Here is a 21,872-nt window from a genome sequence, read left to right as displayed (position 1 = left end):
CATGAAAGGTTTTGAGCAAGCACATTACAAGTGCAGCTGGCTCTGCGAAGATCCAGCTTGAGTCCAGCTGAACACTCAGGCACATTACTATGAGAAGGCGTCTGTCTTGCTCTGAGGTTCAGCTGCATCTGGGCACTGAGGATGTTAGGGACTGGGGGACAGAGACCACCCAGAAGTCCTGCAGGATTTGGCTCAGTGCTATGAGGGCTGACAGACCTGACCTGGCTCTAGGTGTTTGGGTAGTCACTTTGGGCATCTCGGTGTCCCCGTGGAACCTATATTATCTGTTCAGGAGGACTTTGAGGAGGATGGAAGTAATGGACTTCAGTTTCAGCCAGGGGAGACTTAAGCTAGACATTGGATAAAACACTAATAATTTCGCATAGCATAGTTTTACAGTCTCGCTAGAACTAAGAGTTCTGCTACGTCCGTGCTGTAAGGTAACTCATGTAGCAACCGTCCGAGATGGACTGAGATTATTATTTCCCTATGCAGAGGGAAGACAGAGAGAAGCAGATTTATGTGCTCTGTAAAGAAATTCAGAAGGGAGGAGGCATAGAAGGGACATAATTGGGCGATGTCGACTCACTGCCTGCTTGGAAGGGAGCCGGGTACATGCTGCTCCTTCCCGGGCGTCCGCTGCCGCGCTCCCGCGGGAGAGCGCGCGGAGTCCTACCCACGTGGCGAGGCCTGCTGGGGAAGGGCGTTCCTTCCCGGGCCACCAATCAGAGCGCCCGTTGCCCTTCGCACGGGCCAATCAGCGGCCAGGGAACGCACATTTAAACACAGTTCCCGGGAGCCGCGACGGTCTCCGTGTGTCAGGAGGAGGGCGGGGTGTCCGCCCGCGCGCCAATCAGGGGCGCGGAAGGTGTTATCGGCACCACGTTAAACCAATCAGGTGGCGGCGGGGAGCGCCGTGCCTCTCCGCGGAGCAGTTGGTTACAGCGGGGGAGCTCCTCGGGGAAGGCGTCCAGGGGGGCTCCCAGCCGCGGGGGCTCCTTCGCGCCGGGCCGCGCCGCCGCGATCATGGCTAAAGGTGCGCGGGGAGGCGGCGGCGGCGGCAGGCTGGAGCGGAGCGGGCCCGGGGGCAACGCGGCTCGGGGGGCAGCGGCGGGGCCGCGGCGCTCGGCGTGCGGGGAAGGGCGGGGGCGCGCATGGGGGCCGGGCCGCGCGGGGCTCTCCGGCGGCGCGGAGGCTCCTCCCGGGAGGCGCCGGGCGCCGGGGCCGGCGGGACTCCTCCCCCGCGCGGTGTGCGCAGCTCGCCGGGAAGGGGCTGGGCCGCGGCGGCTCGCCCTGCCGCATCGAGCCCTTTAAACATGGCGCAGGCCGCGGCGGCCGGGCGATGACCGCGGGCGGCCGCGCTGGACATGGCTCAGGCGCCGCCGTTCCCTCCTTGCTCCTAGGGAAGAACATGCCCAAGGCCGGGGCGGGCGGCGCGGAGGAGGCGAGCCCCGAGAGCGCCGAGAGGAAGGGCCCGGGCCGCCCCCGGGCCGGCGGGGTAAGCACTGCCCGGGCCGCGGCGGGCGGGCGGGCGGCTCCCCGGTGCCCGCTGTCCCCTCCGCTTCCTCCCGCCATTGGAGCGAAGCGGCGCGCGTGCTGCGCCGGGCAGCCCGGCTCCCCTGGGCTCCTGCCTGCCGGCTGCGGTGCCCGAAATAACGGAGAAGCGGGTGGACTTTAGGAGGAGTTGGGCTCGTTGCGTGCGCTGCTCCGCTGCCAGCGCGCAGCCAGGCCCCGCGCGTGCGGCCGCTGCGCCCTCCGGCCTCGGCAGCGCTTCCGCGTCGCCTCGGCTGCCCGCGCAGCGCTGCTGGAGGCGGCTGGCCGCGGCGCGAGGGTCGCCGTGCAACTTGAACTGCCCCGCAGATAACTGCGGATACGGCACCAAAGCGCGGGGCCTCCCGGCAGCCCTGCGCGGGGGGGCTGCTGCGCGAAGAGGAGCCGCGCTCCGCGGGGTCTCCAGCCTGGCACAGACAAAGGCGCGGCAGCCGCGTCCCGGCGGTGCCAGCTGCGCGGCGGAGGGGGCAGGGAGCCGCGCTGAAGAAATAGCCGTTAGTTGCCTGGGAATAGGGGGCCTAAAAAGCCAAAAAGCTTTGCTGACAGGTGTACTGCTGCAGTTGACTGTTCCTGCCCCCCCCCAGCCCCCTCCCCCGGAAATTCCCATATTTAAACTGCTTGCTAAATCCCGAGAACTTTGCAGTGCAGAGTTAACTGCTTGCATTTGTTAAAACAGAGTGTTTTCCTAGTACTTGATTCTTACCGCCCCCCCCTTTTTTTTTAATTTTTAAATAATCAAGTATTGCCTTTGGCAGGCCTGTCAAATATTTTGGCGGGGGGGGCGGGGAGGAAGGGTCAAACCGACTAGCTGCTTCTCAGGGTGTTTTACTTTAATCTTTACTAGACTAAGATTTGAGCCTTTAACTGGTCTTATTTTGTGTGTGAATTATGTAACATCAAGTTTATTGCTCTCGTGCTTATGTTAATTATTAAAATTATGCTATGTATTCTATTGTGTGCTTTGTTTACTCTCTTAGTGTTTGTGTGACTATATAGGCTGGGCTATATTAGTCAAGTCACTATATTTGATTTGCTGTTTTTCTTAACCTATAGCAACCTTTGTGCTCCTTTAAAAAAAGGTTTTGCATGTTTTTTGTTGTTTTAACTGGGTTGTAATGTCTGAAAACTGCTTTTAGCCGAATCGAAATGTAGCCAAGACAAACTCTTTCTGACCAAGCCGCATCCGTTTGTCCAGACACTGAGACTGACCTGTTGAAATCTCTGTGCCCTGCATACGCTGTGCAGCCAGGCTCTGAGAGATGGCAGAGGACAGCGAAAGCAAAGGTGGCACAACCCCACTAAGCCTTGCTAAATCCGATGCTGCTCACTGCTGATGTTCTCGCAGCCTGAGCCAGCACGCAAGCCCGGGTCTCTGTGGTTATTTGACCATGCCAGAGGGTTTTGCTGTTTTTCTGGCTGAGTCTGTCTTTTGTCTGGACCGTACTGTGTTTTTTTGGCCACAGCTTTTCCATTTTTATTTGGGAGGTATAATGGGTAAAAAGATAGCATTGTTTATCTCCTAGGCGTCCCTTATTTGTGTTGCCAAAATGAAGTGTCACTCAAAGTAGACTGTGCACAACTAACTCCTGGCTTGTACGTTGCCCAGTAAAGCATATAATTAATCGTGGTAACATTTGACATCTCACGAATGTATTTGGGTAAGCTCATACCTCTTAGACTATGAGAGGTATGTTTTGGGCTTGGGCAATTTTGCTGCATTATTTGTATTTTTTTGCGTGCGCTCTTTGCAGCCTCATTCTTCCTTAGAAGCTTGGGATTTTTATTTTTTAGTACCAGAGTTCATGTTCTGAAGCACAGGATGAAAGCTGGAGTTAATTATGGTTATCCCATTCTGCCACATTTCATATGAAAATGCTCTTGGACTGAGAGCTTGCATTAGTAAGTTCCCTTTGAGTGGTTACCACAGTTATGTTTTCATTTAGCAGAAATAGCAACAGTAGCAAGGATGATGCATTAAAGCACAACATTTTGCATTGGAACAGTTAGCTGTAACCCCTGGCCTTTGAAGCACGTTGTGGATACCAGCTTGAGGTTCCTGGCATCTCTGCGATGTACTGATTCTTCTCTGGGTCTGTTTTAGGAGAATGTGTTTATCGGTCAATCCAAAATCTACAGCTACCTGAATCCCAACAAAGCTTCTGGTGCTCGCCCCCCACTTCAAGAGGAGAACTCTGTCATGTATCACGAGGTGAAATGTCAGGGCAAAACACTAAACGAAACCTACAGAAAAGGAGATGGTAAGATTGATCTCTGCACTGTTTGCTTGCCTCATGAAACGTGCTTTGTTCTTCCAGTTTGAAAACTTGAGAAGGCAGCCAAAGAGGCCCGAGAGCTCCCCTCGACCACTTGCTTTCCCAGTCCCACGACTCTATCGGCAGATTGGGACTCCACTTAGATGAGGGTGTCTTCATCCTCTTCAAATTCATGTCACAGGTTTACCAGGCAATTTTCCCTGTTTTTTGTCTGGTTATGTTTGTCCTGTCTCTCTGGATATAAAATGTTAACACTTGCATACTCAATATGCCTTAAGCTACCTGGAATTCCATTACTATTCCACTTCACGTCAGTATTTGGCAGTTTAGCTAGTCTTTTGCCTGCTCTTTTGGTTAAAGCTAGTTTATTTTATAATTTGACTACTTTATACTAATTTATTTTAAGGAAATGCCAAATCAAAAAAGATATGAAGCAGAGGTAGATGTAGAAGGAGAAGCAATTCTTAGATTTTCAGGATGAAATAAAGAAAGAGGAGAAGGAGCATGGACCGTGGATGCTGACTGCCAGGCTTCGCAGGTGCTTTGTTGTAGTGACTAGAAATGGGAATGTTCCATAAATTGATGGAGGAATTGCTGGTTTGTGTTTTTGCTGGTTTGTGATTTGCTGTTTGTGCTGTTAATAACCTTGGTAATTCTGTCATTTTGATGCAAACACTTTTAGCATGCAGATATTTTAATTCCTCCTCAGCACTGGGAGTGCCAGATTTTCTGGGAATTTGGGGGCTTTTGCTCCCCCCATTTTGACAAGAAAGTGAAGATGACTTTAGGCAGTTACACAGTGCAGCTGTGGCCTTGCAGCTGTGCTTCATTCCCTCAGTGAGACTCAAGCATCTGTCTCAGGACATGGGACTTAAACCTGATAACTTGTTTTAAATAGAAATTTTATTTAGCTTTAATCCATGCTCATCTGCCTCTAAATCTGTCAGCTGAGAAGGAGGATGTGGTCAGGTCAAGGTAGGATGCACCTAACCAAGAAAATGTGATATGCATGGGGTAGATTTTCTGTTTCTTGTTAGTGTCTGCCCCTTTGCTCCTGTGAATTTTTCTCTGTGTGATATGGGCTGCTTGCAAGAACATCTGCAGCTACTGACCATAGCAATGCAGGATCCAAACAGACTTGCAGTCTCCTTCAGTGCAGAATGTCGATTCATTTATGGCAACTTGATAATTTAGTATGCCAAGCGCACTTAGTGGCAGACTGTGTGGTTATCTCAAACACTGTACTGAAAGTGGTCCATGTTCAGATTTGGAAAACTTTAGTAGCAAACCTAATGTGACGAAATACTTGTGCTCTGTACTCTTTCCCTTTCTTTGCTCGTTCCTTTCTTTGTACTTGGTGTATTGTAGAAATAGCTAGTCAAAAGTCCGATAACAGCCTATTTGGGTTCTAGCAGAGAGAAATTGCATCATTCCCTTCCTCTTTCTCCTGTTTGACAGAACTAGAAACTTGGACTAGAAACTACTGGAATTCATTTAAAGCACTCTGATATAGATGATCGTAAGTTCAGAGCCTTACTTTATTTTCCTGTCACCAGAAAAAAAGAAAGGTGGCAATATAATTGAAGGTGCTATGAAACCAGAAGACCAGAAAGATAAAGAAAGTGGATGCAATTCTTCAGTCCCCTCTTCTGATCAAAGACAAGAAACTGCAGAAACTCAAAATACGCCTCTGCCTTCAGAATGTGCTGATGAGGCCAATGCAAAGCCAGCTCAGAAAAAGATGGTTAAAGCAAAACGTGGACCAAGGAGAAAGTAAGTGAATTCTGTAACTATAAAAGTCTTTCTGCTTTGTGCTCTCTTGTATCAGGAGGCCTTGATCTGCGGTTTGCCCTCAGGGGCTACAGTCAGACCTGTACTTAATGTTAACCTTGTTTTGTTGTCTTTTTTAAACAAAGGGTGATGATGGAGGAAACAGATTTTTTTTTGAAGAAGACTTTTTATTTTTTCAAGAATAGTATGTATGAAAATACAAAATAGCACCCAAAGTATCTATATCTACCTTGCAGAGGAGTTTTTGTTTTTTCTTGTAAGCAAGGTTAGTGTGTTTTACCTCAAATGAAATACTTGCTTGATTCTCTATAGAAAAGGAAATTAATGAGGCATTAAGGCCTATCTTTCTGTGGACAAATCGGAATGTGTCTTGTCAGAAACAGGATATTGGATTAATTACAGCTGGTGGCTTCCTGGCTGAACTGATGCTTTTTCTCATATGATTAGAGTAACATAACCTAACATTACTGAATTCCCTGTCAAGCAGCTTTCATGATCTAACTTTTAGAGGGCCTTCTGGCAAAGCACACAGGGCATCAGGCTCGAAATGTAACCTTCAGTGGGTTTCCAATGGCATCTCTTTCTCGTGGTTAAAGGATTAGTGCTGGAATAATGGAAATAGCATGTTGAGGAAAAGGGGATGTAGTTTTTGGCTTGGAATGAAGAATACTGATAAGAAACACTGATTCATACTGATCAACTTTCAACATACTAAGTTGAAAGTTTCTTGCGGATATCTCAAGGATAGAGGTGTAATTTCAGAAATAGCCTGAAATATGCATATTCCCTATTTTTCTTATCCCTTAGAACACAAGGAAGAGCACAAAATCGAAAAGTGACAGATTATTACCCAGTTAGAAGAAGCTCCAGGAAGAGCAAGTCTGAATTGCAGGTAGTGCTTCTTGTTAAAATTGCATAACGTACCATGTGGCCAGTCAGTTGAATGCTTGAGAAAGTGTGTTACTATCTGTTAATGGTTTCCACTGGCAAAAAGCAAATAACAAATGTGCCCTAGATATATTGTTAAGATAAGAACATTTTTTAAATATTGTCTTTTAGGATGGAATCCAGCTACTTATACATCTTTAGGAGGAAATCTGTCTCTTTTACCATTCAGTTTTGCTAGAAATATGGGATGGTTTTGGAAAAATAAGTGTCAACAGATAATCGTTCCCCCTTAGCTATGAAATAAACCCACAACAATACCATGGTTTTACTTTTGTCTTGTTTCCTCTGCAGACTGAGGAGAGGAAGAAAATAGATGAACTAATTACAAGTGGGAAAGAAGAAGGAATGAAGGTAACTGCAATACTGACCTAAGTAGCCTTATAGTGTTTACACAGTCTCTTGCTGTTAATCTGCTTAAACAAAAAGTAGAAGCACTCAGTCTTGCAACTGCTGCAGTTCCTTGATACTAAGATGAAAGTGCAGCAAAATTGGAGCATGTTTTCTCTTTCCCTTTTGGATGGCACATTTTCACTTTCCCTTTTCACTCTGACAAACATGTATGCTCTAATAAATATTGAGGGGACTTTATAGTCTTTACACCACAGAAAATGTACTTGCTCCCTTTAGTATTTAATGTCTTGGGTTAGCTTCCAAAAATCCCGTTAGATATGGAAGTCTTGTTTGGCGTGTGTATATATGGCAACACTAGTGTGTGTGTACGTGCATATATATTTCACTCACTCGCTCTGTCTGTAGATTCTTTGTTAGTGCACTGCACGAATAGGGTGTACTGATTCTCCTCCCACTGTTAGTAAATGCTAGTTATTGGGACCAGCTACTTACTCTTCGGGATACTCTGGCACCCCTTTTAGAATTTAAAGCAGAAATGGCTCCTGAAAAAGCCGAAGGCTGTGATTCTTAAAAAGTGGTGGCCTGTGGTTATAAAGTCGCTCCTAGGGCGATGACAGGAGAACTTTCTTAGAGTGGAAGAGTGGCCCAGTTTACTGGGATAGGCAGGAATACTAGAGCATGCTGGTGGCTGGCAAACATCATTTCTGTAATCAATCCTTCTGTTCCTCTAACTTTTTATCCTGTGCATACTAATGGCAACAGTGCTCCTGAAATGGAAAAACTGACTTCCTCAGCTAATAGGTGGCTGCTAATTTAAAAATATTCAATAACTCTTCTGTATGTTTTTTTGATGTAATTATTTATTCTTTGATTAGAAAACTTTGTATCAAAAAAATTTATATCAAGATACCTGATAACTTGTAGATTTGCATCCCAAACTCATCCTGTATTTCTTTCCCAATGCTGTACATTGTGCTGCTACAGCTTTGTCAGCAACACACTTAAATATCGTGCCATAACGTGGTTTTTTTTAATGATGAATCTGACACATACTCATTTCTCAGTGAATGGCATATTTGTAGTCATGTAAATACTTTCTGCTTTCCCAACTGATTTTCTTTTCACCTCAACAGATTGATTACATTGATGGCAAAGGGAGAGGGGTAATCGCTACTAAACATTTTAATCGAGGAGAATTTGTAGTTGAATATCATGGGGATCTCATAGAGATCACTGATGCTAAAAAGCGAGAAGCTGTGTATGCTCAAGACCCATCCACAGGCTGCTATATGTACTATTTTCAGTACCTCAGCAAAACATACTGGTAAGCTTTTCCTGCTGTAACTTTTAAAGGGTGTGATAACTGAGCGATTGAAGCTTTGAATGCTGCTGAGTCTCTTCTTGTTTTCTTGCAAAATTAAACTTTCTTAATGGGAACCATGCACTAGGGAATCTTATTTGAGCACTGTTTCAATGTCCAAGAACGTCCTATACCTCTTGGCTGAAAGGAACGGCTGGTTACTCAATGTCCTGCTCTCTGAGGCCCAGTACAAGCAATATGGAGAGTTGTATCTTCTGGAATGAGACTTCTAGCTCTCTTGTGGACTTTTGGCTAAATTTACTCTTTTGTTAACTGTTTTCTCTGAGTTGTAAGAATTTTGTTTGAAAAGTGGTGTGGACAGGCACCCTGAAAGAGCAACAGTTCCTCAAACTTTGTTAGACCAGGTTTCCCTCCTCCTCTAGTATCTGACATCCACCCAATGTACATGCTTTACCACTCTGTTTGCTGCTTAGTTTGCCCCAAACTCCAGTTCTTTTGGAACTACTCAAACTATCTTCCTCTCTCTGCCTCTGAGAGTTGCTGCATGCTGGAGTGTGGGTCACTTAGTCTGTATATTAATTACCTTGAAGAGTCCAATATTCCAAGCATCTGACATGCGGTCTAGATGCCCTAATGATAGCTGCCATAACAGCTCTTTGTGCAACGAGAGGCACTAGAGTACATGTAGCTCTGCTTTGTGGTTCAGGTCTCTGGAAGCTGAGCATGCGTTATTTAGGCATTCTCAGCCTTGTGTGGGAGTAGAGGCTTTTGCTAGTTATGTGTCCTTTTGCTTGCTTACTCAGTGGATAGCATACCTTAGATACAGTTTTCTTGAGGGAGGATGTTAAAGGTATTGAGCCCTTCCGGTGTTGTCTTGCATCTGGGTTTGCTGTTTCTCATGAACAGTCGAGAGCTTCTTGGGATCAAGAGCATAGTCCACAGCATCCAGTTTTCTGGGTTTTGTGCTAACCCGTAAGTCTCTTGGAATTGTTTTAGTTGTTAGCCTTACATTGCCATTGTGCATGCTGCCTATTTGGGCATATGATTACTCTGTAATGTTCTCTTTCCTTCATTTTTTCAAGCCTTGCATGGACTTCCAATTCTTTATCTGATTTGCACTTTTTTTTTTGTCTGCAAATGTGACTTGTGTATGGTATGCAGCAATCCTGCATTCTGTTCTTGTTCTTTCAGTGTCGATGCTACAAAAGAAACTAATCGTCTGGGAAGACTGATTAATCACAGCAAATGTGGCAATTGTCAAACAAAGCTTCATGACATTGATGGTGTACCTCATCTCATACTGATAGCTTCCCGAGACATTAAAGCAGGCGAAGAACTATTGTACGATTATGGAGACAGGAGCAAAGCTTCCATTGAAGCTCATCCATGGCTGAAACACTAATTCATCCTTTTTTTTTTTTTTTTCCAAACTGAGTGCTCTACAGAGAGTCAATGGATTTATTTTTTTTCCTGTCCTCACCTCCCTCAGCTTAGTGGACTGCTTATGGTGTTTTGAGCTCCTTAAATATCTTTTTGCTTTGCAGTATTTAAGTACCTATTGCAGGTTTCCAGGCAGGCTTGAATAATTGATCTTAGATTGCCAAAATTTTTATATTGTGAAAGGAAACTCTCCCTAAAACCTGAACGTTTTTGCCTAGAGTAACCAGTGCCACCTGGGCATGCAGTCAAAGACTCGCACGGATTGAAACTCAATCACTTGGGTTGTACTTCTGCTTTTGCAATGAAAACTCATGCTCCGCTTTGTGAGGAGATGAACTTGGCATTAGCTTTATGACAGCAGATGTACTTCCGTACTCTGACTCTTACATCCAATGGCTTGACTACTTGTCAGACTTCTTTTTGAAACCCAGTGCTGACAGGCTTCTCTGAGATGGACGCTATTGTTTCTATCATTCTCAAATAATTTGCGGTAGGGATCTAATTATTCCAGAGTCGTATCTCATGTTGGCCACGGAACTTCAAATGCACTGGCACTGGGGAAGATGGATGGTCAGACTGGCCACTTTCTTCAGAGAAATTAAAAGCGGATGGTTTTTGATAGACTGGGTTGATGCTGATTAGAAATGTGAAGATAAAATTTAGTCATTACAGTGAGAATCAATTTTTGACATTACTATTTTCTAAAGTTTGAGATGGTACCTTTTTATAGGTGATGGCTGATTCTTGGAGGTGTCTCCTAGAGGGTTTTAAAGAAGTAAAAGAAAAAGCTCTCTCCAAAAAATTTTTATTACCTCCCTATGTTAATTAGCCACATCAGAAGCTATTTATTTACTGTGAATGCTTGAAGTAGAGCATAGCGGTTCCAAAACCGGGAGTCATCTTCATATGCAACTTCAAACTGTAACGATGGAGTTCATGCAATGAAGAAAGTAGATTCCTTATTGCCTGGTCCTGTAGGTCTGTCCAGCATGATCTGGTCCCACTGTCTGAAATGGGAGCTGAGTGCTTAGCATCTTGCAGGAGATGTTTTGAACATTACTATTGGAGAACCAAATCTGTGATATAGGCGGGCAATACAATGGAGGTCCTTTATGTTAAAGATGAATTCTTACCAGTTGGAATTTTTGCCAAGGCAGGCTTGGCATGTGTGTAGATGAAGATGGCTGTGAGCCATCAGCCACACTTGCTGCTGGAAAATGTCGGCAAGGGATCTGTGGCTCTCTTAATGTTTTCTGCTTCTCATGTCTTGAAGGCTGCTGCTGTTCCAGCTAATGCCCTATAGGACAATCTTATATGCTTGCCTATATGATAGGTCAGATAGCAGCAACATCCTGGTTGTATGCTCCAGCAGCAAGAGAGGTGGTTTAGTGATGTATTTTTAAAATGAAAAACTTGAAGACAATGTCTCTGTAAAATAAAGAATATATTTATTATCAATGAAGTGGCTGCTATAGTACCTGTCTCCATTGCAGATCATTAGCATTTGAAAGCAAGCTGTGAAGATCATTAGGCATTAAACACTTGGCATTATTTACCATTTAACCCAAGGCAGGCTCAGCAGAGAAAGCCTGTGAATTTCCACTGTTTCTGAAGAATTCACTGGAGACCTGTTGTCTTACAGGTACTGAGTTACAGGTAAGCTTTTTTGGCTGACTTATTTGAGTTGGCACTGATTTCTCTCTGGTCTCAGTAACAGACCCTACAGCAGTCTACAGTATTCTGTTCCACTAGAGTGCTTCCCTAAAGTCAAAATGGGAATCAAAATGCTGCTTTCTTTGTTCTTTATTTAAACATTTACTTGTTCCCTATCAGGTCAAATAGCTTAAAACCTCTGTTCTTCACCATCACTTTTGTAAACAAGAAAGAGTGGGAGGATCTCTCCTGATTTAATATAAAGGAGAGGGGGGGGAAAAAAAAACTCTGAAAAGCTTAACTGGTAATCAAGTGGCACTGCATCAGAAGATGGTAATAAAGCTGATGTTGCACTGAATATGTATCTTTTACTTTTCTAGGAGTTGCTGTATATATAACAATACACATTTCACAGAAACCTACCGTTTTTATTTTTACCCCTGTGCCTTATAGGAAGGATTAATCTTCTAGCAAGGTGTAAAGCACCTAAGAGGGAAAGATGCCCTTGGGTTGGGGGCTAAACTGCTTCCATCAGGCTGGTGTGGCTTTGCCAGAGGCAGCAGGGTTGGTCTAAGAGGCCGTAGCCTCTTCTGTTGTAGCCATAGCCAAGGAATTTGCTCCTCTTTTGAAGGAGAAGCTCTGCAGCTCACTTGATGCTAGAGTGGATGCAGCTTTGAGATCTGAGAAAAAGAGTAATCCAAAAAGGTTGGGGTGTTCTCCTACCTACTTTAAAACAAGAACTGAGAGTTAACAGTTGATTTAAAAAAAACATGTGCAGTGGTAAATTGAAAATAATTGCAGCATTTGTTATAATCTCCTTCAACTATCTGCAAAGAGTGGCTTAGAGCTACATTACAATCTTCTGTGCCTCCTGGCAAATTGGTTCACTGACACAGCTCTGCTTAGTCTGTGCAATTTGTTAGCTGAAGTTGTTCCATTAAGATCTAATAGAGCGATTAGTGTGTTTTTAGGCATATAATTGTCACCCTCTCTTTAAAGGGACTTGGAAAATATGTCTCTGGATAACTCATCCTCTAGCCTCCTATTTTGAGTGGTTTAAGAACATGTGTAAACTTCCTTTTTCAGCTTGCAGATGTGTCCTGGCTGCTGCTGCTGCGTGCTTGCTTGCTTTTTACATGTTATCTCTGATATTAAACACAGTAAATTCCCTCCTCTAAAAGACACATGGCCAAGGCTTACTAATATTTTGAAGATGGCAAACTTGCTGTAGCAGTTCTGTGCACTGGCAGTGTCAACTGTGAACTTACCCAGGTTAGACATTTTTGATGTTGCCTTGCTACTGTGCAGTTGCTAGCAAGTTCTCTCTGAAATGAGGCTGCAGTTCTACCTTCTGCAAAGCCACATTCACACTTGCATTGTACAGCTGAGCACAGATGTGTGTGAGGTGTCGTACGTTCTTCATGCTGCTAGCATGAGAGGGAATCAAAAGATTTCAGGGCCGGCTTTCATTTCTGAAGAGAATAAGATCATAGTCTTGATTCCTGTCATTGCTTTTCTTTGTCTGTTCAGACTTTTATGCTCTTGAAATGAGTTTCTGCTTTTCTAGATATGAAACCTAGTTAGTATTTTTCAGGCTTATCTCTTCTGCTCCTGTTTGCCCTATATACTTCCACTAGTGATAAAATCTCATTACCTAGGCTAATACACAGCTTGTATCACTTAATGGAAAAACAAAACAATTGTGGGAAAAGTAAAGTTCTTATCTACTGAAGAAGAGCTTTAGCTGTCAGAAATGAAGTGTCTGGTGCATCTGCTCCAGTTAGAGTGACTGAACATGTCTGAAATGACATCAGTCCTTGATGTGAGCAGAGCAGGGTGCAGCAGCTTTGTCTTCCCTTGCTGCGCTCTCCTCTGGCATCTTTCATCCTGCCCCAAGGGGCCACCCTGTGTGCGAGTTCTGTTGTCACAATCTAATCACATCTTTCGTGACGAGGTCTGCTTCCTACTGCCCATGTGCCCATCTGATGTGGAGGAAGACATGGAACAAAAACCAACTCGGGGGCTTTCTTGAAGTGGTGCTGTTAGCGTAAGGGAGAGAATTACTTTCCACATAAGATCACTGGGGCATATGACTGGAAGGGGAACTAGTGCTTCTCTTTATGAATGCACTTGTGAATGGCATATATCCCTTAAAAATAAAGCATCTTAATCTTGTGAAATCATTTAGGTTGAATATTTTGATAGGTGGACAGGATAAATGTGTGGTAGTACGTATGCTCTTTATACAATACTTTTTTATTCTTATTTAAAAGTTTTATTCTTTGCATGTGGGGAATGTCTGGTAGGAATCTAACAAATGGGAAAAGTATGAACGTTATAAAACAGTTTCTAAAAAAGCAAAGTAGAATCTATTCTGAAGGAATATTATACAAAAACAATATTTATGAGACTGCTTAGTCTCTGCAGTGAGAGTGATGCCTCCAATGCTTGGCTTCTCTCAACTCCTTTAGACGCTTTAAACAGTGCCATTTCTGAGCAGAAGTGGTTAAGTTTTCATTCATGTTCATTTTCCATGTTTAAAGGAGAACCTGCAAAAAAAGAAAAAAGAAAAAAGAAACAATGCTTACAAATGGAAGAGCAAGGACCATACAGTGGGACTGCTGTGTCAACGTGTTCTGCTATTTTTGGGAACTTAAAGGACACAGTCTGAGTTTGTGGGCACTGCATACAGCTGCTTGCATACAATGTAAACAGACCTCCAGGGACAGCTGGCATGTTCCCGCAGCAGAGTCCTAATGTGCTAACAGGAAAGGCAGCAGTCTAATATGGTTCTGTTCTAAAATGCTGATTCTTCCTGGAAAAAAGTGAAGCCCTGCTTGTCTGGGTGGAGGTTGCTCTCCTGAAGAGTGCTTTTTGCACAGGAATAGATTTCTCCATGAGGTTTTAATTTTACAGAGAGAGAGAAGGAGAAAACAGTATCTAGCCAACTAGGCCAAAGTTCAAAATTCATCCCTGCATTCACTAAGTATGAAACATGCCCTTTTCCCATATTCTGCCAGAAAATATGCGGAGATACTTACAGCCGTTTCATGATTGTCTTGTCTTTGCTGTCCTTACTGGTGCCAGGGTCGTTGCCACTGGATTCTGTTTCCAGTTTCTCAGTTTGGTCCCTTTTCTGTGAGATGATCCCACTAGTGAAAGAAGTGGATTTTTTTTATTTTTCATGGGTCTGTGCATAGCATGGCATTGCTGTCTACATTAAACCCTTCACTGGGCAGCTTGTGACACGAGTGAAGGGGTGCTCACAAAACAGTCGCATTTGCAGGTCTCCTCTGTCAAGAGGAAAGCCAGGCTACATGGAGACAGCTTAAAAATGCTATGAAGGAGAGCCCCTCAAAATGAGAGGAACGTACAGTGCAGCTAGAGCAGTTAGAGCCCTTTGAATTCAGACTCTAATTCAGGAAAGATCTTGAGTTCCCATTTCCATTCTGCTGAGGTCAGTTGGGTGAAGTCAGTGTGCTTTCCTATAGTTTAATATTTGTTAGGAGATGGCCTGGCCTAGTGCTTGTAATGAACAGTTATTATTTTCCATGTATAAGATAATTTTGCTTAGGCTATGCTTTAATGAGAACACTAAGAAAATAATAAGCTGACTACAGAGGAAAAGCACCAAGTCACAACACAAATGAAAGTATAATTAATGTTGGGTTTGTAAAAGAGTCTAAGGATATCAGTAAGGTGCAGATACAAATGGTGAAGTTCTGCTTGTGGGGATCTGTGGTACCTTCAGCACAGCCATGGAGGCTCATACTACACAACTGGGCACAGATGGGACATTCCCAAGCCCCATGCAAGGTAGGTGGCTGTTCCTCTTTCCATCCTATAGAGGAGAAAAGAAAGGCTTTGCCAGAGCTGTAGATTTTCTCAGGCTACTTTGGTGCTGCTATACTCTCTAAGGTTGTAACTGCTACTTTAGGCAAAGGCTTCAGTTTCACTGAAGGATGCTTCCTCTGCTTGGAATTGGGTTAGATTTCACCAGCTTGCATATTACACTGGGTTTTCACAGCATGCCAATTTACTGTCCTAAGCTGACCTCATTCATCTTAAGAGCTGAACAGATCAAAGCTTTTAACTGCTGCGGCTGAGGGCTGAAAGTAGCTAAGCAACGTTGTTCAGGACCTTGAAAACAAAAATATGGGCAAATATCTAGAAACTGGGGAGGCACCTGGCATCATGGGATAATTTGGGGGCAGATTTTTCTCTGAGAGAAACAAGACTCTGAGCTGTTTGGCTGACACTGCAGATTTCTAATATCTGCACCATATTTTTACTCAAAAATCATGATTAAAAAAAAAAGTAAACCCCAAACATCAATCACTCTCACTAAACTATTCTTTGTGAGAATGTCAGATATCTTACGCTACATATCAATTATTTTGGATATACACATGACATTTTAGAACATAGTGTTCGTATTATCCTCTTCACCTGCATGACTGCTCTTCATGTCTGTACAATATAATAGAGGTTTTATGTGCATGTTTAAAGGGAAGGGGGTTTTGGTTTAACCCTCTGAACATTGTATGAGGAAATTACCACATAGAACTGCTTGAACTGAAAAGCAGCCTTGACACACTCTCTAGGTACAGAGTACTGTGACTTAATGCATTCACTCAGAAATTAAAAATATTCATGTTGTTAATTTTTAACTTGGCCTTTAATAAGCTGTGCAACCCAGCTGGAAAATCAAAGGCAAGAAGTCATTCCAAAATCAGTATAGCAAAGGCAGCGAGCTGAGCTAGGGAAGCAGGTGCTTCGCTGTGTTATGAGAAGTCCCGCTGAGCAGGCAGTTTGCAAACTGACTTCTTGGCTTCAACTTTGACTTCGTGGCTTAACCTGACTATTACAGACAAGGCAAAGGTCAGACTTACTGTGTGTAAGAGGTTGTTGCTGAGATATCTCAATTGAAATCTAATGTGCTCAGGAATGTTGTGCCTAGAGTAAGAAGTAATTTCTTGTCCCAAAGAGCTTACAGTATAAACAGATGGTGGGGGCGAGAACAGAGCCTGGGAGATGAAACAATTTGTAGCACCAAGAGCAAGACCCTACCTGCATCCCATCCTTTGGATCAAACCAATTCTCCCAGGCTGCTTTCTTCCAGAAAGATCCTTCTCTGAAAGGTCTTTTTTTTCCCCACAGTTCAAGTACCTTACACAACTTTCTGCTAGCAGTTAAAAAAAAAAAAAAAAATGCACAGCTCTCATCCTGAATGGTGGTGAAAGGGTTTAATATTCTTTCTACATCGATGCCATAAGTACTCTGGAGGCAAAGGAACAGTAGATAAACTAGCATACACCCATCTATACAGCAGCAAGTTGGAAGAGGAAGTAAACTTTGACTAAAGCTGAGATGGAAATCCCCATGCTCTTTGGTATGTGGCTAGGCTTTTCACACGAATAGTGTGTGCACAACTGTTGTGACTGTATAGGTGAATGTACATGCATGAGAATCCAGCCTGCATGTGGAGTTGTAGTAACTTAGTACTTAGGCTTTCCCTGATACAATTATGGGAATAGGCTGTTAATTGTACAGAACGAGGGAGTTCAGTTTTAAAACTATGTTGCATAGAGCCTTCATTGTTCCCCATTTTTCTTTGCTCCTTTGTATGCTTTTGGGAGCACGGATACCTCTTCTCATAAGTCTTGACAATGCCTAGTCCAATCTAGGTGCTCAAACATGCAATACTCTCATCTGATAAGTTCACCAGACAAGAAGTAAATGTTATAAGTAGTTCTTTGCTGACTTCATGATATACCTCTTATAGCACTGTAGCTCCTCTTGCACCACAAGAAGCTGAGCTTTCAGCTGGTTACGCTCTTGCAGTACTTCTCGCAGCTCTTGTAATGTGAACCGGGGGCGATCTGGATCTGTGAGGTCTATTACTGCTTTATCTGGTCCAAGGCTGAGCTGTAAAATAAAATGGTGGTCATGCTCTTGTAACTTGTCGAAAGAGGCCAGTCCTAGAGTAAAAACTATCAATTTTATAACTGTATGGTAATTGTTACAAACAGTGTGAGTTCATCACAATCTTGATTTTTCAAGCAGTTAATTATAACTTAATTATAATTGTCCATCATAGTTTTGTCAGATGTAAAGATGTTTTTTGTAAATCTTTTTTCTTATTTTTTTTGTATTTTAGAGTATGCATTTCCCAGCCAAGAACAGGGCCCAATTGCGACAGTCTCTGACCACATCTAAAAACAAAGTCTCTGTCGCAAAGAATTTGCAATCTAGCTTTACAAGGAAACTGCTATTAACTGCTTTTCTGGTGATGAGTAATTTGCCTAACAGCACAACAATCATCTGTAGCAGAGAAAACCGAGACCTGAAAGCTCCCTCCCTAATTTAAGACCTTTGTGGTAACATCTTTTTCAGTCACACACATCAGTCTTCCCTGCGCGCGGTGACAAAGCTTCAGTGCGCAAATGGCAAATGGTCTTTATGCGCCCGGAGCTGTACAACCGCGCACCCGAGCTCTGTGGGAATGGGGCCGCGCGTGTGCGAGTTTCTCTGTTACTGCTGCGCGTTGCTGAGCTAAGAGCAAGTTGAGGCCAACACGGGAAACCAGGAGTGCGGGAAGGAAACGGCTGCGACTCGTAGCAGCCCTGAAGACTTCTGCTGTGGAAACATCGTCTTCTGCAGAGACGCAAAGCAAACTTTCCTGCGAGACTCGGTGGAGCGTGGCGAAAGCGTCCCGCGCCCCCCCGCCGGGACCCACCTGCTGGGCGCTGCCCCGCGCCGCCGCGTCCCGCAGCGCCTCCACCTCCTGCCTCAGGCCGTCCCGCTCGGCGCGCAGCCGCCCCTCGGCCGCGCCGCCGCCGCCGCTCACCAGCGCTTCCAGCATCTCCAGCACCCTCACGATCCTGAACTGGAGCCGCGCCACGGCAGCGGGCACGGCGGGGCCGCCGCCGAGCTGCAGCAGGTCCCTGCCCACCACGTAGGAGATGTCGTAGACATCCGCGGCCGTCAGCTGGAAGGGGCTCTTGGCCAGGGCGCTCTCCGGGCCGTCTTCCTCCTCCCCCTCCCCTCCCCCCTCCTCCTCCTCCTCCCGGCGGCGCTGCATGCCCGGCGAGGCCCGGCGCCAGCTGCCTTCCTGCGGCGGCCGGGGCGGCGCCGGCGGCGGGGCCTGCGGGCGGCGCGGCCCCCCCGGCGTTTCCATGGGGAAGGCGGCGGCGCGGCCGCATGTCCGGCCCTGCCCGCTTCCCTGAGGGGGCGGCTGGCGGGCGAGGGGGCGCCTCGGCCGGCGGGAAGGCCGGGCTAACGGAGCCGCGGGGGGGGGGGAGGGGGCGGCGCCGGGGCACTAACGGTAACCGCCTAGCCGCGCTCCCGCCACCGGCGCCCCCGGGCGGGCGGGCGGGGCGGGGCCAGGCTGCGCGGTGGGAGGGGGAGGGGGGAGGTAAATGCATCTGCGTTTCTCCAGCGGCGCTTTCGGCCGCGCCGGTGCCGCTCGCGAAGCGCCACGGGCACCTCACGGGAGCCGCGGTGCGTCGCGGCACCCTGCGCCGAAGCGAGAGGAGAGGGGAGGGCGCTAAAGCGAGCGTCATCCCGCCCCCCCCGGTCTCTCCTGGGCCCTGACGAATCGTCCTCCGCCAATGCGCAGATAGCCGCCGTGCCCAACGTCGGCCGCGCCGTCGGAGGTGAGCGGCGCCGCGCGCGGGCCGCGGAGTCCCGTCAGCGGCGGGGGAGGTTAACGGGCCCCGCGGGGCTCCCCTGAGGCGGGGGGAGGGGGAGGTTAACGGGCCCCGCGGGGCTCCCCTGAGGCGGGGGGAGGGGGAGGGTAACGGGCCCCGCGGGGCTCCCCTGAGGCGGGGGGAGGGGGAGGGTAACGGGCCCCGCGGGGCTCCCCTGAGGCGGGGGGAGGGGGAGGGGGAGGGTAACGGGCCCCGCGGGGCTCCCCTGAGGCGGGGGGAGGGGGAGGGGGAGGGTAACGGGCCCCGCGGGGCTCCCCTGAGGCGGGGAGCGGACGGGGCCGCAGTCGGCGCGGCCAGGCCGCAAGCCCAGAGCTCTGCCTGGGCTCTGCCCGACGTGGCTCTGTCCCGGGAGGTGAAGTGCCGCCCGCGGAGGGCGGTGGCCGGCCCGTGTGGAGTGGGACACCTTCCCGGGGTGCCTGGTTGGACTCAGCTGGCCCTCAGCACCGCTGTCGCCGCTGCTTGGCCTTGCAGCAGGGGGTAAACGCTGACCTCTGGCAGGAGCGGTATGAGGCACTGCTGTTTCTAGGAAAAGGGCTGAGTGTGATGTACAGTCCGAATTAACAATCTGCAACAGAGGGTCTGCAAGGAAAGGCCTGAAGTCTATCCTGCGTTTCTGGGTTACTGGCTTGTAGCAGACCTCGGGCAGAACCTGCGGATCTGAGAGCAGTGTCCTTAAACAGAGTGGAGGCAGCAAACAACGGGCACAGGGATACTGGTGACTTGCCTAGATTGCCGGTTTACCTCAGTTTATCAAGCTTCTCAGGATTCTTGTATGAAAAACAGAGGTGCTAGAAGTGCTTCTTGTACTACTTGCTTTTCTTTCTAGAACGGCAGCAGCAACCTGTGTGTAATGTGTAACGCTTGTGTTTCTTCACTAGACAATGAATGACTGGGCCCCCATAGCCAAAGAGTATGATCCCCTCAAAGCTGGGAGCATTGACGGCACAGATGAAGAGCCCCACGACCGCGCCATATGGAGGGCTATGTTGGCACGGTATGTACCCAACAAGGGAGTTACAGGAGATCCTCACCTCACCCTGTTTGTAGCAAGGCTCAATCTTCAAACAACAGAAGAGAAGTTGAAGGAGGTTTTTTCCCGGTATGGAGATATCAGAAAGATCCGGCTGGTTAGAGACTTGGTGACAGGATTTTCCAAGGGTTACGCATTTATTGAGTACAAAGAGGAGCGTGCCCTGTTGAAGGCCCACAGGGATGCCAACAGGCTGGTTATTGACCAGCATGAGATCTTTGTGGATTTTGAATTGGAAAGAACTCTCAAAGGGTGGATTCCTCGGAGGCTTGGAGGCGGTTTTGGAGGCAAAAAAGAATCTGGGCAACTACGATTTGGAGGACGGGACAGACCTTTCCGAAAGCCCATCAATTTGCCAACCATGAAAAATGACTTCTTTGGAGAGGGATCAGCAGAGAAAAGAAACTGGTCTCGTGAAGGAACAAGGGACTGGAGAACAAGAGATCGAGACCATGAAAGGAGCAGAGAGAAGAGATGGCCGGAAAGGGAGCGGTCTTGGGCTTGGGGTGAAAGTGAGAGAGAGAGGGACTCCAAAGAGGACAGGAGCAGAGGGAGAGAGAGGAAGGACAGAGACAGGAAAGACAGGGATAGAGACCGGAGCAGGGAAAGAGATACCAAGAAACAAAGAGATGATGATAAGCATCGATAGGTGAAGGTGCCTTGTCTGTAATTATGGGAAGTTTGGGTATGGTGTTGTGATATGTGCTAATTTGTTGCATCAAAGTGAGAAACAGCCTTGAAACATCCTGGACTGTGATGTGTGCTAATTGGTTACATCAAAGTAAGAAACAGCCTTGGGAACATCTGTGGGAACATCCTACATCCTGTGGTGGGGGCATGTACCCTGCCTGAGATAAGGGACTTGAGCTAGCGAAGCGGCAATGTTAGTTTAGATAGCCTAATATGGTGATGGCGATGTCACACAACTGTGAAATATAGCATGACCTCGAAAGTTGTAAAATATATGCGTGACCTGAGGGTCACCACTCACAATGCAGAGGGCTGAAGAAGACCCCCTAGCAACAGCCGGCGCAACCACAGAAGTTACAGGAAGTGCCACATATACCCGGAGCTGGAATTGCATATAAGGAGACTGTGAGGGGGGGATTGCGCGCGCCGTTGGTGGAGCAGGAGACTCCCCGGCCACCCAGCGCTGTTTTGCTTACTTGTAACTTGCTCAATTATTCCATTAAATTGGATTTTATGCAAACCAATTGGAGTGGTCGTGTTTGCCTAAAACAGTGTCTACTGCCATCTTTCTCTCAAACAGCATGAACCAAGTCCTGCTGCTCCAACTACTGGCACATTTTGGTCCAGGCTGGGACCTACCTCTGCTGTTACAGTAAATGAACTAGTATGGAGGAGGTGGGATGCAGCAGGCTTCCAGCCTCGTAGTCTCTGGATAAAGCTGGTGTACATCCTTCTGGAGGTCATGGATGGGTTTAAGTTGCAGAGGTTGTCTTCAGCTTAGGGCTGTGACCTGCATTCACTGAGCAAGCAACTGCGATGTTACTGTCCTGTGCCTGTGACTATAACCTGCTATAAGCTCTTTGTAGGTCTGTTTCTAATACAATTAAGATACCTGTTGTTGAGTTTTTCTTCAGAGAAATTAAACATTTCTGTTAATATTCTGAACCAGTGAATGCTATAAGGAATGCACAGCGTGTACTGGCATCCCAGCGAGATTGAGTACACACCTCATTTGATACCTGTCTGGCTGCTTGGAGTAAGGTTCATGAGAGAGCTCCATCCTTAAATAATTATGTGCCAGATGTCCACACTCATTTTGCAAGACAAATGCC

At 46.7% G+C, this 21,872-nt stretch overlaps 3 protein-coding genes across 5 annotated transcripts; 2 read left to right on the top strand and 1 right to left on the bottom strand.

The window, feature by feature from the left end:
• Nucleotides 1-952: 952 nt before the first annotated feature.
• Nucleotides 953-12,146, top strand: KMT5A (lysine methyltransferase 5A). Of its 2 annotated transcripts, XM_067306861.1 has the most exons (8): nt 953-1,036; nt 1,404-1,498; nt 3,653-3,809; nt 5,381-5,597; nt 6,423-6,507; nt 6,855-6,914; nt 8,048-8,238; nt 9,427-12,146. In XM_067306861.1, the coding sequence occupies exons 1-8, from the start codon at nt 1,027-1,029 to the stop codon at nt 9,635-9,637; spliced, it is 1,026 nt and encodes a 341-aa protein (XP_067162962.1). In that variant the 5' UTR covers nt 953-1,026; the 3' UTR covers nt 9,638-12,146. The 2 variants fall into 2 exon arrangements, with proteins under 2 accessions (XP_067162962.1, XP_067162961.1); XM_067306860.1 differs by lacking the exon at nt 953-1,036 and having other exon boundaries at nt 1,289-1,498.
• A 1,425-nt stretch (nt 12,147-13,571) lies between these two features.
• On the bottom strand, nt 13,572-18,412 carry RILPL2 (Rab interacting lysosomal protein like 2). The gene is made up of 4 exons (XM_067306862.1): nt 18,068-18,412; nt 17,105-17,256; nt 14,370-14,480; nt 13,572-13,877 (listed from the first exon to the last, which is right to left on the bottom strand). Exons 1-4 carry the CDS (start codon nt 18,410-18,412, stop codon nt 13,853-13,855), a joined length of 633 nt encoding a protein of 210 aa, XP_067162963.1. The 3' UTR covers nt 13,572-13,852.
• A 338-nt stretch (nt 18,413-18,750) lies between these two features.
• SNRNP35 (small nuclear ribonucleoprotein U11/U12 subunit 35) lies at nt 18,751-21,405 on the top strand. 2 transcript variants are annotated; one of them, XM_067306898.1, is made up of 2 exons: nt 18,751-18,986; nt 19,919-21,404. In XM_067306898.1, the coding sequence occupies exon 2, from the start codon at nt 19,922-19,924 to the stop codon at nt 20,717-20,719; it is 798 nt and encodes a 265-aa protein (XP_067162999.1). In that variant the 5' UTR covers nt 18,751-18,986; nt 19,919-19,921; the 3' UTR covers nt 20,720-21,404. The 2 variants fall into 2 exon arrangements, with proteins under 2 accessions (XP_067162999.1, XP_013814105.1); XM_013958651.2 differs by lacking the exon at nt 18,751-18,986 and adding an exon at nt 19,338-19,825 and having other exon boundaries at nt 19,919-21,405.
• Nucleotides 21,406-21,872: the final 467 nt, after the last annotated feature.

Source organism: Apteryx mantelli, chromosome 17 (assembly GCF_036417845.1).
Source record: "Apteryx mantelli isolate bAptMan1 chromosome 17, bAptMan1.hap1, whole genome shotgun sequence".
NCBI lineage: Eukaryota > Metazoa > Chordata > Aves > Apterygiformes > Apterygidae > Apteryx > Apteryx mantelli.
This window is presented reverse-complemented; position numbering and strand designations above follow the sequence as displayed.